The sequence below is a fragment of the Leuresthes tenuis genome, unplaced genomic scaffold (genome assembly GCF_036924035.1).
Source record: "Leuresthes tenuis unplaced genomic scaffold, fLeuTen1.0.hap1 SCAF_5, whole genome shotgun sequence".
Lineage (NCBI taxonomy): Eukaryota > Metazoa > Chordata > Actinopteri > Atheriniformes > Atherinopsidae > Leuresthes > Leuresthes tenuis.
In genome coordinates, this window is record NW_027325359.1 from 17,173,636 (window position 1) to 17,187,607 (window position 13,972).

The 13,972-nt window shown below is 40.5% G+C and overlaps 1 protein-coding gene across 2 annotated transcripts; it reads left to right on the plus strand.

Moving 5' to 3' along the window:
• The first annotated feature begins 3,764 nt into the window (after window positions 1-3,764).
• Window positions 3,765-9,552, plus strand: snx22 (sorting nexin 22). 2 transcript variants are annotated; one of them, XM_072385258.1, is made up of 7 exons: window positions 3,766-3,944; window positions 5,550-5,633; window positions 5,910-6,014; window positions 7,243-7,337; window positions 7,595-7,627; window positions 9,114-9,181; window positions 9,267-9,550. In XM_072385258.1, exons 1-7 carry the CDS (start codon window positions 3,858-3,860, stop codon window positions 9,377-9,379), a joined length of 585 nt encoding a protein of 194 aa, XP_072241359.1. In that variant the 5' UTR covers window positions 3,766-3,857; the 3' UTR covers window positions 9,380-9,550. The 2 variants fall into 2 exon arrangements, with proteins under 2 accessions (XP_072241360.1, XP_072241359.1); XM_072385259.1 differs by lacking the exon at window positions 5,550-5,633 and having other exon boundaries at window positions 3,765-3,944; window positions 9,267-9,552.
• Window positions 9,553-13,972: the final 4,420 nt, after the last annotated feature.

A 13,972-nucleotide genomic window follows, 5' to 3' on the forward strand; every position in this document is an offset into this window, starting at 1 on the left:
AGGTAGACAAAGTCGGTGGGGAAGAGTCAGTCACAGTAGGTGGATTTTATTGTAGATTTTGTTGAATTTGTCTTGATGAAATGTCTGCAAAGCATCAGTTTGAGCCTGAGCGCACAGTCTCCAAAATGACGGGTGCTTATTTCATTTTTGTTTGATCGTGTTGCTACTGTTGGGTCTTTCAAAAGGAGCTGTGTATGTGGCTGTGGATGACCAGGCTTTCGGGGCAGACCTCAAGAATGTGTCGGCTAACACAGTTATTCTGGACAACAGCGCTTCCTTTCATTCACACACTGGTCCGGACAAATTGCATCACGCTCCCAAGACCAGCTGGTTTGCCTCTAAATGGTGTCTCCAGTTTGTGAAGGTGTGGAGACGGACCTTCACAGTCCACTGAGTTTAAAGAGAAGGACTTAAAATTCCAATACGAGTGCAGCTTTTCACTAGTGCCCCCCCTGTTTATAAGCTCAGTTCACACCCTGAACGGCCAAACAACCATTTCTCTCCACAGATATCGTTCTCGGCTGGAATAGATACCTAAGTGGGTGGTGTGTGTTGAAATATCACAAATGCACACAAACAAGACTGCCCTCAGAGCGTTGCTATGCAGTGAGCTGAATAATGTAGCTCCCATCAGCGATCAGTCGTTTTAATGTGGTGGCTGTCGGGTGCATTAAATAAGCGGTAAATGATTAAAAGGATGTTGATTACGCAAAAATAATATATCTTAATTATTAACAAATGCTTCTCAGGCTTCACGTTCGTTCAAGACAATGGATTGAAATTCACTTTTAAAAAAAAATACTGAAACAGGCACTTGATTTAAAAACAGGAAAATCAGTAAAATTCCAAAAGGAGCAAAGAAAAACAATGGGGTGAGGCAGGAAAGCTGGAAAAAACAGACAACAGGAAGACTTGAAGCCACCAAAGCAGATCAGGAAAGAGAATGCTCACTTTGACATTTTAGGAAATGTACTCGGCTTTTGTCTCCATGCGGAGTGTTAGATGGAGTTAAATGAAAAGGTTTTTGTCACTTCGGTTGCTTTTAAAGCTGCGGCCAGCAGCGGTTTAACTTACTTGCGTATGACAGTAACAGTTATCGTCGTCAAAATCGTAACATTTCTAACGGCACTTTTGAAACTCACTTGTATGTTTTATCTCGTCTCCGAAAAAACTTTAGAGTAACTTTTCTTTTAGTTTCATCTGCTTTGTTGCAGTTAATCCCCTTAAATCCTGTGACATCTCCAACTGAATTACAAAAAATAGGAAAACCAAGGGGGGTGATTACTTTCCTGAGGTACTGTGTTTTATCAAAAGTTGGCTTCAAAGTAGAATTCATTATGTTTAAGTTGTGAAGTGATCCCTTTTTAAGGCTACAAAACCAGGACTAACTTCTGCTTAGTTAATGTTTATGGCCTCTGCGTGCTGACACTATGAGTTCAGGCGCAGTGAGTGAGGGTTTCACGTGAGCCGTAGTAAAAGACGCGGTGATGCAAAAAAGTCGAAAGCAAACTGCTGTTATATTTACACCCAGCTGTGATCTTTGGCTTTATAAGGTCACATATCCTCCCCCCAGCATTGCTTAGTTCAGCTATTTTGCCTGGTTGAATGAAAACACAGTGAGCAACAAGTGGGATGAGGAAGATATATAAACCCCATGATGACGAGTCACAGGCCGAGCATGTGATTCTGGTTGAGATCAACCCGTGAAAGATGATGAGTGCATGTCGGAAAAGCTCCTTGGCATTGTTCAGAAAAGTGCTGTGAGGGGAAAATGACTTCAGATTTTTCCTTTTGTTGAACAAAGTCTGGTTGAGGCGGCTGAGCAGCTATTCTTAGAGGATGTGAGTACAGTCGGCTGGTGTGTGGTCAGGGTTTACATCCTTTTTTACGTCCAATTGTTTTTGTTTTACTTGGTGTTTCAGGCACAGCGGGAAGTGAACCTGGATTTGAAAGTGACACGCTGTGAGGGTTATTTTCAGCCCTTTAGCTTTAACGGTCTTCACCTCATAACTCAGAATAAATGGAAATAGAATAAAAATAATTTACCCACTTCAAGGCTAGCATTGATATAGAATTATGATATTTTGTATCAGACACATTGTATTGTAGGAATAGTGTATTTGTTTGTTAAACAGTTTATTTTCATAAATTGACCACATAATCCTAATCACCATACTTACAGCCTTCCTACAGGTTTTTTGATGAATGAGTCCACACATAGTTATCATGTCTTCTCCCAGTACTTTTGTGTTTTGTGCTGGTTTTCAGGCCGTTTTTACTCTTGTCAACAAAAACAGAGCTACTGGGACCATGAAATTTGCTGAGATATTAGCTTAAAACACAACTGCTCTGCAGTGCATAAATGGACAAAATTCTGCCAAAATGATATTATGTTGTCAGCTTTCTGTTCCAACTTCATAAGGCAGCAAAAAACATTGAAGACAGGTTTAATAGTTAGTTACATATTAGTTTCTAGCACAATATTGAGGTAATCACAATTAAAACCAAACTTTTAAAGTCCCCCGTTAGCTAAAAGTCAATATGTTAACCTTGTTTTTATTTCTAGAAGTTGTTTTTCCTGTGTTACAACACATATCATGAGGAAACCTCAGCAATCGATACAATGGCTGAGGATTTCTGCTTTGAATCTGAAGACCACAAAGTAGTGTCAGAAAGCTGAGGTCAGATACTACGTATTGCGTAAAATATGGCAAGAACCAATCCTGACTACTTGTAGAATGGGTCTTTTGGCATGTGCTGAGGAACCAATGAAAAGAGATTAAGATATCGCAAACTAGGTGCATGAGGCAGAAAAACTAGGGCCACAAGACCCGCCGCCTAGGAAACAGGCAAGGGATGTTAGCCAGGAGAACCGCAAGAGGACGGATAATTCAAATATTGTAGAAAGCAACAGAAAATGAAAAATTGTCATTCTGATACTTCCACTGGCATGCAACTTCGTATAATTTAGCCAATCTCTGGTTTAAATGCTTACAGTTGCATTCTCCCAACATTAGCGATGCTTAACAGAACCTAGGGTTAAAATAGTGTGACGTCACCCACAAGTGGGTGGAGCATAATTAGCATATTCATAGATCCAAGTCAGGTCATTTCCCAAGCCTCTTTAACTTTGAGAAATATTTTGTTTGTGTGTTTTCATGGTAAATTCTAATTAATGTGCAGTTTTGAGGAACACGTGAGTTTTCAGGGGATTAAAAACAGCTGAAATGAGACTTTAAGTCAACATAAATAACGCTATGGTTTATTGCATAGATGTTGTATTCGATTGTTGGCTGGGTGTACCTATGATATAAAACTGGAAATGGTTCAACACATAACGCGGTTTAGCAGTGAAACCCGGATTTACAGCTGAATGCAGACATTTGAGCTGCAGTTGTCATTACTTCCTCAAAGTTGGCGTTGTGACTCCAAACAGGTCGGAAAAAACACAAAGGACGTCAGAACACAACTCAAGAAAAATGCGTATGGATGTTCCACTTCTACATTGTGCACCAACTTCCTCTACTCCCACCACACGTCACATTTCCCAGCTCCAGACACCAAACTGCAGCCTCTGTAATCATTACCGTCTTATTGACAACAGCTGCGGCGGTCTCGTTCTTCGACTGCACCTTTAATGTGCGCGCGCGGGTGGGTTTGCCCAATTAGCGTGTAGGTGGAGCGCAGGAGGAAACCTACCGGAAAGGACAACACATACACCCACGCACGCGCATACACGTACACTTTTTTTTCTTTCTTTTTCCCAGTTCCCGGACGCGGAGAAATTCTCATGAAGTTTTCCCTCACAGTTTGTTGTCAGCTGTTGAAAGTGAACCTCAGTCAGACGGTCGAGTTCTATGGTGCAACAGGAGGAATTCTCCATGATTGAAGTATCGATACCGTCACTGGAAAAGGAGGTGGATGAGTCGGGCAAGGCGAAGAAGGTGAGCGCGCTGCTGTTTAATTTGACGGATTGAGCGGGTTTTTTTTTTTTATTTAAATATTTTTTTTAAATTTTTAACTCTCACTCGTGTGGTTGAAACGCTGTAACCAGTTGTTTTGTTCGGCATGTGTTTCCCCACTCCAGCCTCAGTTGTTTGGCACTTAACACAAACGTCACCAGGTGAGTGTGGTTACCTGCAGGAAGAGAGGGAGAGTGTTCGGCCAACGGACTCGAAACTTAGTTTAAAGTCTTACACGTGAATTTAGGCTTCGGTCAACAGTAGACTGTGGTATGTTTCGGGGTTTGGGGAGTATTTGGTCAGGTAAAAGCGGCAACACCAGCCTTAAAGAAGAAGCATTATTACAGGTCACCGTCCTGCATTCAGACTGCACTACAATGTGAGCTGGAAAAGTACTGGCTGCAAAGCACTGACAATACTTCATCGGAATGGGTATTTTTGCACTGTTATTATGGTGTGTCTTGATGTTGTGAGCAGCTTGAAAGCAAAACATTGTGGTGGCTTGAGAGCTATTTTTTTAAATGCATCTTTTCCACCTATATGCCTGCTTTTTGTAATAGAAAAAGTCTTCTTTCAAAGTAAAAGTCCTGAAATCCAAGAAAAAAATATTCCTCATGCAGACTAATCATACGATGATGTCACTACAATTTCCCAGTTAATTGGAGTCATATCAGAATTATTACTCAATGTTTTACTCTGTATTTGAGTGATAACATGAGGTGACGATAAAGATGTTCCCTTGTTCTAAAGATGACTTCTCATGTGCTGTCATTTTAAGTGCATTTGTGAAATCAGTGCAGTGGGATGCAAAGTAAAGTTCTCTCTGAGCTGCAGTGGAGCACAAATGTAAAGAAAGACTAAATTAGAGCTTAGTTGTACTTTGATAGCTGTAAAGGAAAAGCTGAAAGGACCATGTACCGTATGTGGTAACTCAGTTTTGTAACCATGGGAGCTGAAGCCAGCGTTTCATTCAGGCTTGTTTTTCAGAACTGTAAAAAGTGGCACTGGTCTGAGGAATTTGCTCCACTCGACCCACAAAAACCCAGAAGTGCTCAGCAGGAAAGGGAGGAAAGGAACCCCCCACAATATGTGCTTTTATGTCTCGATTTGACATTTTGCCTCATAAAACCACTTCCAACTCCTTATTGTAAAAACGTATCAAAGCAGGACTTTTAGCATGCCTTCAGTTCTGAATGAACAATATTATAACTCCAAATGTATGCCTGATTATTCTGGAGAAAAGAGTGGTTATAACTACCTGAGAAACATTAATTTGAGTAACACTGGTACATTTTAATGCACAGAGGCTTTGAGTTGGTTAAGTCCACACATCAGTCTTAAAGTGATCAAGTGTGATTGTGCAGCAGCAGTAAGTGTGAAATCTGCAGCTCTGTACTGCCTCCTACTGGAGAGCTGATGTCATTGTATCACAGATAACCAACTGAAACATGGATCCAAAGTTAGAAAATCCCATTTCTGCTCTTTGTCTTTCATCAGTTGGCTCTAAACTCTGTTTAAAAGGCTCAGCCCCCAACTAATGACTATGAATGAACCTTGTGTGCGTTTCATTGTGTCTTGTCTTGGCAGCTTTTCAGGGTTGAAGTCTTGTTTAATGAGAGGAAACATTATGTGCTCAGAAGAAACGGTGAATTCCAAACTCTCCACAGAAAAGTACGTATATTAAACCCACCACCACTGCTTTATAGCCACAGCTACTGTTCCTATGGCGCCATGTAAATTAAGTTTTGTATCTGATCCTTTTTGTGCACACTGTTTTCATGCAGCAGTGACTGAAAAGAATAAACAGCGATGATCTCATGGATATGTACATGTATTCACTCTGATTTGAAAGAAGATCAGAATTGCATTAAGCTGTTTTTATAAAGTTTTCACATACTTTCATGCAGCAATAAAGTGAATATTTTAAGATTTCTGTGGTCCCTGCAGCTCAGGAAGATCATCCAGACTCCAGATTTTCCCAGCAAAAGGAACCCCAATCTGAGGACCAAACCCCTGGAGCAGAGGAGGCAGGAGCTGGAGGATTACATCCAGGTAAGGTATCGCAGCGAGTGATGAGACACTTCTGCTGTTGGTAGGATACGTTGTCTCTCAACACAGTCACCACAGTTACGTGCATGGTTGAGTCGAAGCTCGGCTTTGCCATTTAACTGGACCACCATCCTGAGGTTAATGGGAATGAAATAGTCATTGTCTGAAGTATGTCCAACACGGTGGACTGTGAGAAAAGTGTTCAAGACATTCTGCCGCTGCAGGAGATCATCATACATGCAACTATAGCTGATATCACTGAACCAACGTTGTCTTTAAAGCAACACTAGAGAAATTTTGAACATTAAAACCATCTGCTTCTGACTCTTTTTGATGTGCACCGACCTTTGTGCCTGCTTGGCCCCGTCAGTTAAGTTGTTAACGTGTTGGTTTAAATCCAGGAAAAGCATAAGATCATGATCCTCTTCACTTTGCTCTGTGGAGGCTGTAAATCGGTGGAGATTGGAGCTGTGGTTGATTTCTGCTACAAAAATTAACCGAACAGGTTTATATACTCCAGACATTTACTTTAGTGCTCTGCATCATGATTACCAGGGAATCCTGTTTTTTACAGTAATATCCCACAACTGTAAGGGAAGTCAAAAAGCAAAAACATGGCCAAATTCTCTCATGATGCTTTAAATTACTTGAAAGGTGAGTTTGTCTGATGCTGCCGTTATAAAATTTGGATTTTATTAGAGCAAAGTGAGGGTCTGGAAATGCTGCTGCTGGTTGATACGTTGTCCTGATTTATCAATGTGTTTCTGACTTGTTTTGCTGTCTAAGAAAAGAGGGTAAAATTAGAATGAGAGCAGCTTTAGTGGTAATTTGGCTGCATTAATATACACTTTTACCATTTTTACAATAATATCCAAAAAGATGCTTCAGCCCACTTAAGTCTAGGCAAACAACATGCAGAGTAGTTCAAGCTCAACTGCATTATTTTGGATGTGTTAGTCCAGTCCTTAGACATGTTTACATGTGTTTTACATGTCCAGTTTTGGTCAGACTAACGCAACAGATAACAATTTGAGTGTAAATGTTGAAGAGTTTCAGGGTGTTTTTTCATTTTCAAGGAAGTGATATAGTTTCTTTTTCACTTCATTAGGATGTCTTCCAAACAAAGGAGAGCAAGTGTACTAAACCATTTGGAACATGTTCAATTCTAATTTGATATGAACTATGTTGCAGTATATTGAAGAGAATTTTTTTTTTTTTTTTCTCGGGTCAGGATATCATCTATCAAAATGAAGACGTGCCGCAGATTCTGCTGGACTTCCTCCATTTGAAACACTTCCACACAGGGAACAAGATCAGCAGCGTTGAGTAAGTCCGGGCCTCCGGTCTCCTCTGATTGCACCCAGAGATATACTGCTCATGCTGCTATATTTAGGTTCTCTGTTTTTGGACTGGGGGCAATGCAGCAACATGATAAAACTTCCAAAACATTTCTCACTGCGATGTGGAGCAGTGGCTCTGACCCACATTATACAGTTTGACCATGTTGTCATAAACTCATTTATTAACCTTTATACTGACAGTGTCCTCATGAAATATCTCATAGTTGTGCTTTATTTTTTCAGGTCACTGGATGAATTGGACAGTCAGGAATACAAGTAAGCTCTTTAGTATGTTCTGTTGCAGTGTTTGTACTGTAATTACCTGCCGTGATGCTATTTAACATTACTGTTTAATGAGTGTTTTACAAGAAGATGATAAATCCAAGTTCAAGAAAGCAGCGGTGCTGGGGGATCAAAAACACAAGGACAAAGTCGGGAAAGTATCTTTAACGCCCGTGTTGTCAAATTTTTTACCCAATGTCACCAATGCTTTGACAAGGAGGAGACAGAAGCTGCCTTGAAATTTCACAAAACAAAGGACAAGGTCCTTCAAAGCACCCACAATCCTTTGTGCGTATTAGTGATGATGCAGATGGAGGATGGACTGAGGTTGTACCTGTAAAACTGAGCTGGTTACTGTTTGGTAACCAGTTAAGAGCTACAAGCTGTTTCACAGCCACTGCCCTTTGTTAGCCTGTGTGTGTACGGTGTAATAGATTGTGGGACCATTGCTGTAGCATATGCCCTGGAAGAAATGAATTATTTCAAACCAAAGACTTCGGGCTTGACTTGGAAGGTACCGTCCTGCCATGAAAGCATCGGTGACCTTGGGAAGCACCAACTGACTGCACACTGTCCTGGTAACTCTTGTACTGCAAATAAACAACCTCAGTGCTGGTATTGGAAAATATGGATGGGGACAATATTTTTTTTTTTTTTTTTTTGTACAATTGTCCATCTTTTTATCATCTTTTTATGGTGGAATGAGCCAGTGTGTATTCTTTCCTTCTTCACCAATGTTTGCCTCTGACTTGGGAACCCTGTTGTATTGACTGTATTGCTCTTTAGTCTACTAGAGCAAAAGGTTCAAACAAATGCAGCTAAGAGCTGCTATGGTTCTCCACTACAATAATGCCTACTTCTTGGAATTCTGGAGCTGAAAAATTCATTAATTTCTAAATGTGGAAGAGTCGGGCAGCTAATGCTTCACACACTCAGGGCACACAAGGTTGTCCTATTAATCTATAGACGCACGTGCGAGCTAAATTAGTAGCAAACATTTTTTGTGTTTGCTGTAAAATCCAAATGTTGGCAAACTAACTGTATACCTTATTAAAAATGTGGCTAAAGAGCAGGAATGTCCTTCAGATAAGTTTGTCGTTCAGAGCACAGATGGAATTTGGTGCAGGGGCTTCCTGTGAACACACGGGTTTATGGCTGTCTAATGATGCTTAACAAGTGATGCAAGGCTGCACAATGCTGCCAGTGTGTGACACTCATGGGCCACTCGTCAGCTTTGGGCCATGTGTTGACTCTGTTCCAGCCCTAAAGGACAGGCTTGTGTCTGTCTCTCATTTAAAAACATGCCGGCACCAAACTTCCTGTGTCCTTCTGGCACATCAAAACAACGTATCCATATGAACACGACATGTCGCTCTTGTGTTTTATAAGGAAGGACAGAGACTAGTGCAGTATGTTTCACATGAACAATGAGTTACTTCTTCAACTGCTGCATGAGATGTTAATGATTTTGTTTCCTCAGTATGCAGTTACCACATCAGCGTGTGTTGGGATTCTTTCAGGACCCTTATATCTCCGACTGCACATCAGGTTAGAAAGAGCAGACTGCTTATGTTTAACACTTAGTGGAATGCATTGTGAACCATTTTTTTTGACACACCGATCTGTCTTGCAGGCCTCCCAGATATTGTTGTGGATGGGGTCCTTCAAGGTTTTTACCCTCGGGATGTCTGGGTCAGTTTCACTGCCTCCACCCTCTTTGAGCCTGATCCCACTCCTTCTACATAGGCCTGAAGTACAGCACAATACAGTCGTATACACTATACGGACAAAAATGAGAATGAAAAGCCATAAACGTACGTCAAAGAATAATTTTTGAATGGGATTGAAAGCCATCCAGTATTTGTTGCTGCGATGTTCCACCTATTCATTACACTAACAGCACGGTTTACTCAGACATCCTCTATGCATGTCTGAATGAATCTGTGATCACAAAAGGAATTTAATGTTGCCATAGAGCCCAATTAAATGCAGACATAATATATATATATTGATAGTTTTAGTGATACTCAAATGTAATGTATGGGTATTTATTTAAAAGTCATGGGGTAGTTTTTACTTGAAGTTTTAAGGCCTTTTTTTTTCTTTTTCCTGTAATTCTCGCTGTAACATTGTGTAAATATACCACCAAATTCATATACATTTTTAGTGTTCTTTTTTCATATGGACTTTTGTATTATGTGGTTTATATTGAAATTTTAATAAATATCAAAAGAAAGACTTGTAAGTTTTCTGTGTAAACTTGAGACATTGTAAAAGAAAATGAGCACCCGAAGTTGAGGGGAGGCCGTTGCTTGGAAACGGTGGAAATTCTAATAACTTCGAAGTCCAGGGAGCCAGGTTATGATCAGTGTTTGCGGTCATAAGTAAATTACTGCAGTGAGTGAGGAGAAATGATTGTGACGAGCCTTGAAAACACAAATAAATTATTTGCAGCTTGTGGCATGATTTAGAGTTTGTGGAATAAAGCCATCTGATCATCTTACTCGCTAACTCGATGTCTGCCTACAGTCCTGGACTCTGGTCTAACACAGTTCTCTGAGATTGTAGTTGTAGATCACTGGTTGCAGCTGCCTCACTCACCACTGAACTGTATGGTAAAGCTGGCATGCCTTCCTTGAATGTAAGGCGATATACACACTGGATGACTCGTTTACAAGGCTCTTATTGGCTTGGTTCCTACCTATTTATGCACTTTTCTTTGGAAACTGCAAGCTGTTATGCCTTAAGCCAAATGACATTTTCTCTGCTCCTCGTGTTCGAACCGTAAGGGGAACGAAAGCTTCCAGTTTCTCTGGAATGATCTCCAATCTGATCTGAAACTGTCAGAACTTGTTCCACTGAAAACTTTGTTATATAAAATTGTTGTCCATCTGTCTTGTCCACCATGATGTGGGCTGCTGCCTTTCTTGGCCACGTCACCCTTGTGAAAGAGGTCTTGATCTCAATGAGTTTTTATCTGGTTAAATAAAGGTTTAATAAAAAAACATATGCATTTTTTTATTTTGTTTTTGTCTTCCATAGTAAATGACTGAACTTTTACAATACACAGGTAAAGTGATACAGAGGGAGTCTCCTTTATTCTGTTTATTTCTCAGCTGACACACCTCAGCTTGGAGCGAAATAGTTGACAAGCAGCAACGTGTAGGTCAGATGGAAGAGGCTTAAGGAAAAAGGCAGGCAGGAAGAGTTGTCTTTCATTCTGCCATTTTTGTGGTCTTTTCTGGTCATGTCATGTGGTTAATTTATTCCAGGCCCTGCTAAATCTGTTTATGCATAATGGATCAAGGGAACAAGGGCACAATGGAGGTCTACACTCAGGTGTCCACTGCTCTTCCATTAACAAAAGCAGTCGCATTATAACCATCTTTCTAGAATCCACTAAGTCAGTGCTTTTTAAAACAGAGAAATCTTTCTTTTTCTCTACTGAGATTAACTTTGTTCCAAAAAACTTACCGAAACACCTTGTAGTTCACAGCTACTTAGCGCATTTGTAGTTTGCCATGTAGTTTGCACACAGCTGGGCACATACACACAGGCGCACTCATTCACATGCTTGTTGTACAGCTGTTGTATCGTCCTGTGGTTTTTAATCATCAGCAGCCACAGTTATGTTTTCATATACTTGCTGGTGGTGGTGTTGCTGTTTGTTTTTTTTTCTTAGTTTGTCTTCCTGTAGGTACTCCTGATGGTTCTCTGCTTAGTTTCCCCGGAGGCCGTAGGACAGGGATGTCAAACTCCGGTCCTCGAGGGCCGCTGTCCTGCAGGTTTTAGATGCTTCCCTGCTTCAACACACCTGATTCAGATGAAATTGATCTCTTCGAAAGATTGTTAAGTTCTGCAGCAGCCTGCTAATGATGCATTGGTCTGATTCAGCTGCATTGAAGCAGGGAAGCATCTAAAACCTGCAGGACAGCGGCCCTCGAGGACCGGAGTTTGACATCCCTGCCGTAGGAAGTCATCTGTAAAGTCTCTCCACAGTAGCAGTTGGTTGTCTGGCTTAGTCTTGTTTTTCTTTACACATTTATTGTTGGTGGTGGTGTTTTCTGTATTTTTCATTGATGAACTCCTTTTGGTCAGAAAGACCTTAGAGGAGTCTCAGTCAGAGAACAAGAAGCTGAGAAGGGAAGCAGACAATTTGAAAGTATATGTGATGGAACTCCTGGCTGAGAGGGAGACCTTCAACGAGCGGACCAGCTGGAGTGGAGAGCTCTGAACTTCCAGAGAAGAACCAGACTGTTCAAAAATATGGAAGACATCCTCAACGACTTCCTCTCAGCCAGAAAGTCCTTTGAGGTGGCTCACAGGGAGAATTACCACCTGCAAATCTATGCAGAGAACTTCAGGCTCCGACTGGCAGAAGTTATGGCTGAGAGAGAATTCCTCCTCCAGCCAAGGCAGTGTGAGAGCAACACCTCACCTGAGCTGGAACATCTGGAAGCAGACAGGACAGCACTGGAGGAGGTGAAGGAAAAAGTCAGGGAGTCCATCAGGAAACTGAAGGAGGACAAGAGAAAACTCCAGATGGAGAAAAAAGAACTTGAGCAGAAAGGGAAACAGAGGGGTTTCTTGTCTAAACTTCTCAAATTGAAGTTTAAATTATTCAAATTTTCTAAACAAAAGCAAACAAAAGAAAGAAAAAAAGAAAAAACGTTTTTTACCAAATTCTCAAAGCATCACTTAGCTGACCGTCTCGAGAGGCCCAAATACTGGTTTGGAGCCACTGAGTCAAACTAAAAGTTTAAAAAGGCTTCACTTAGAGTAAGCAGTTAATAAAAGAACATCAATAGTGTCAAATCAAACTTTTAATGAACATTTTACTGGTTTTACTTTCGGGAATTTTAGCTTCAGGAGGTTTAGCTTGCAGGGAAATCTTTTCATGTTGTGTTGGTACTTTAACTTCAACACAGGAACCAAATTCTCTGCAGCGGTGGTTTTCAATAGAACCTGAGACAGAGAAACACACAGCTTTGAGCAACAAGAGTTCTGTTTATCGAAAAAAAAGAAAAAAAAACCTGATGGGAATAAGAGCCCATCAATCACAATGACTGTGCTCTGAAGTGTGCGATTTTTGGTTTTCTTTAGCTGGAATATATATATATATATATATATATATATATATATATAACCTTTATTTAACCAGCTAAAAACCCATTGAGATCAAGACCTCTTTCACAAGGATGACCTGGCCAAGAAAGGCAGCAAAGCATGTCATAGTGGTCAAAACAGACAAACAACAATAACACACAGATAGTAAAAAACATTTAAAATCATAAAGTGCAGAAGTTGCTAAGTTGTAGATACAGCAGCAATTTAAGAACATAGGCACTGTTTAAAGGATTTCATTGTCTTTTACCAGCTTTGCATTCGGTGTAAATCCTGGGTTATGTGGATCTCAGCCATTCACTCTGAATGGGGCGAAGATTGCATCGAGCTCGTACTTATCGATTGAATCGTGTCATCATTAATGCTTTTGCCCATGTCCCAGTGAGTGCCTGTTCTTCAGTCTGAGATGGGTGATGCAGACTGATGTGCAGTTTATAAGTGTAAAAACGGCCGATGATGTTGTCCTTGACCGTCGGACCATTTCCTGATGACACAGGGACGTAATACATACACTACGTGTTCTGGCAGTGATAAACCAATCAGAGAACATTACGTAATATGTACGCTTTATAATCAGGTGCGCCTTATTTGTGGGTTAAGTACAGAAATGGACCCCATAATTGAGGGTGCGCTTTATAATCAGGTGAGCCTTATAGTGCAGATAATATGGTAATTTAGAGATAGGCCTGTAATTATTAACAACAGAGGATTTGCCTCCTTTACACTCAGAGTCAGACTCCTTTAGGCTTAGATTAAAAATACTAGTTAAAGTCTCAGCAATTAAGTCAGCAGCCAGCTTTAGAAAAAATGGATCCAAACTATCTGGACCAGCTGATTTTTTTGGAGTCCAATATTTTAAGCGCACTGTGGACCTCAGAAATAGACAGGTTTGAAATTAAAAGAACAATCAACAGGGGGGGCGACTTACAACAGAAGGTTCATCAGTTAAAGCATGGCTTTTAAGATCACTGTTAAAAGAATCAAATAAGTGCCCTGCTGTGATAAAATGTTCATTTAGTTAATTTATTATTTAATTACTTAAATAATTTAGCATGGCACATTTATCTGTCAGGCTTACAGAATCTTTAACCAAGAAGTTTGGTAATTCAGTAGAGGATATGGCTCCAGAAGCAGATCTCACAACATTTCCTGGGCTCATTTAGGTTTTTAGTGGTTTCAGATAAATAAAATTCAGATTTAGCCTTCTTAATTAAG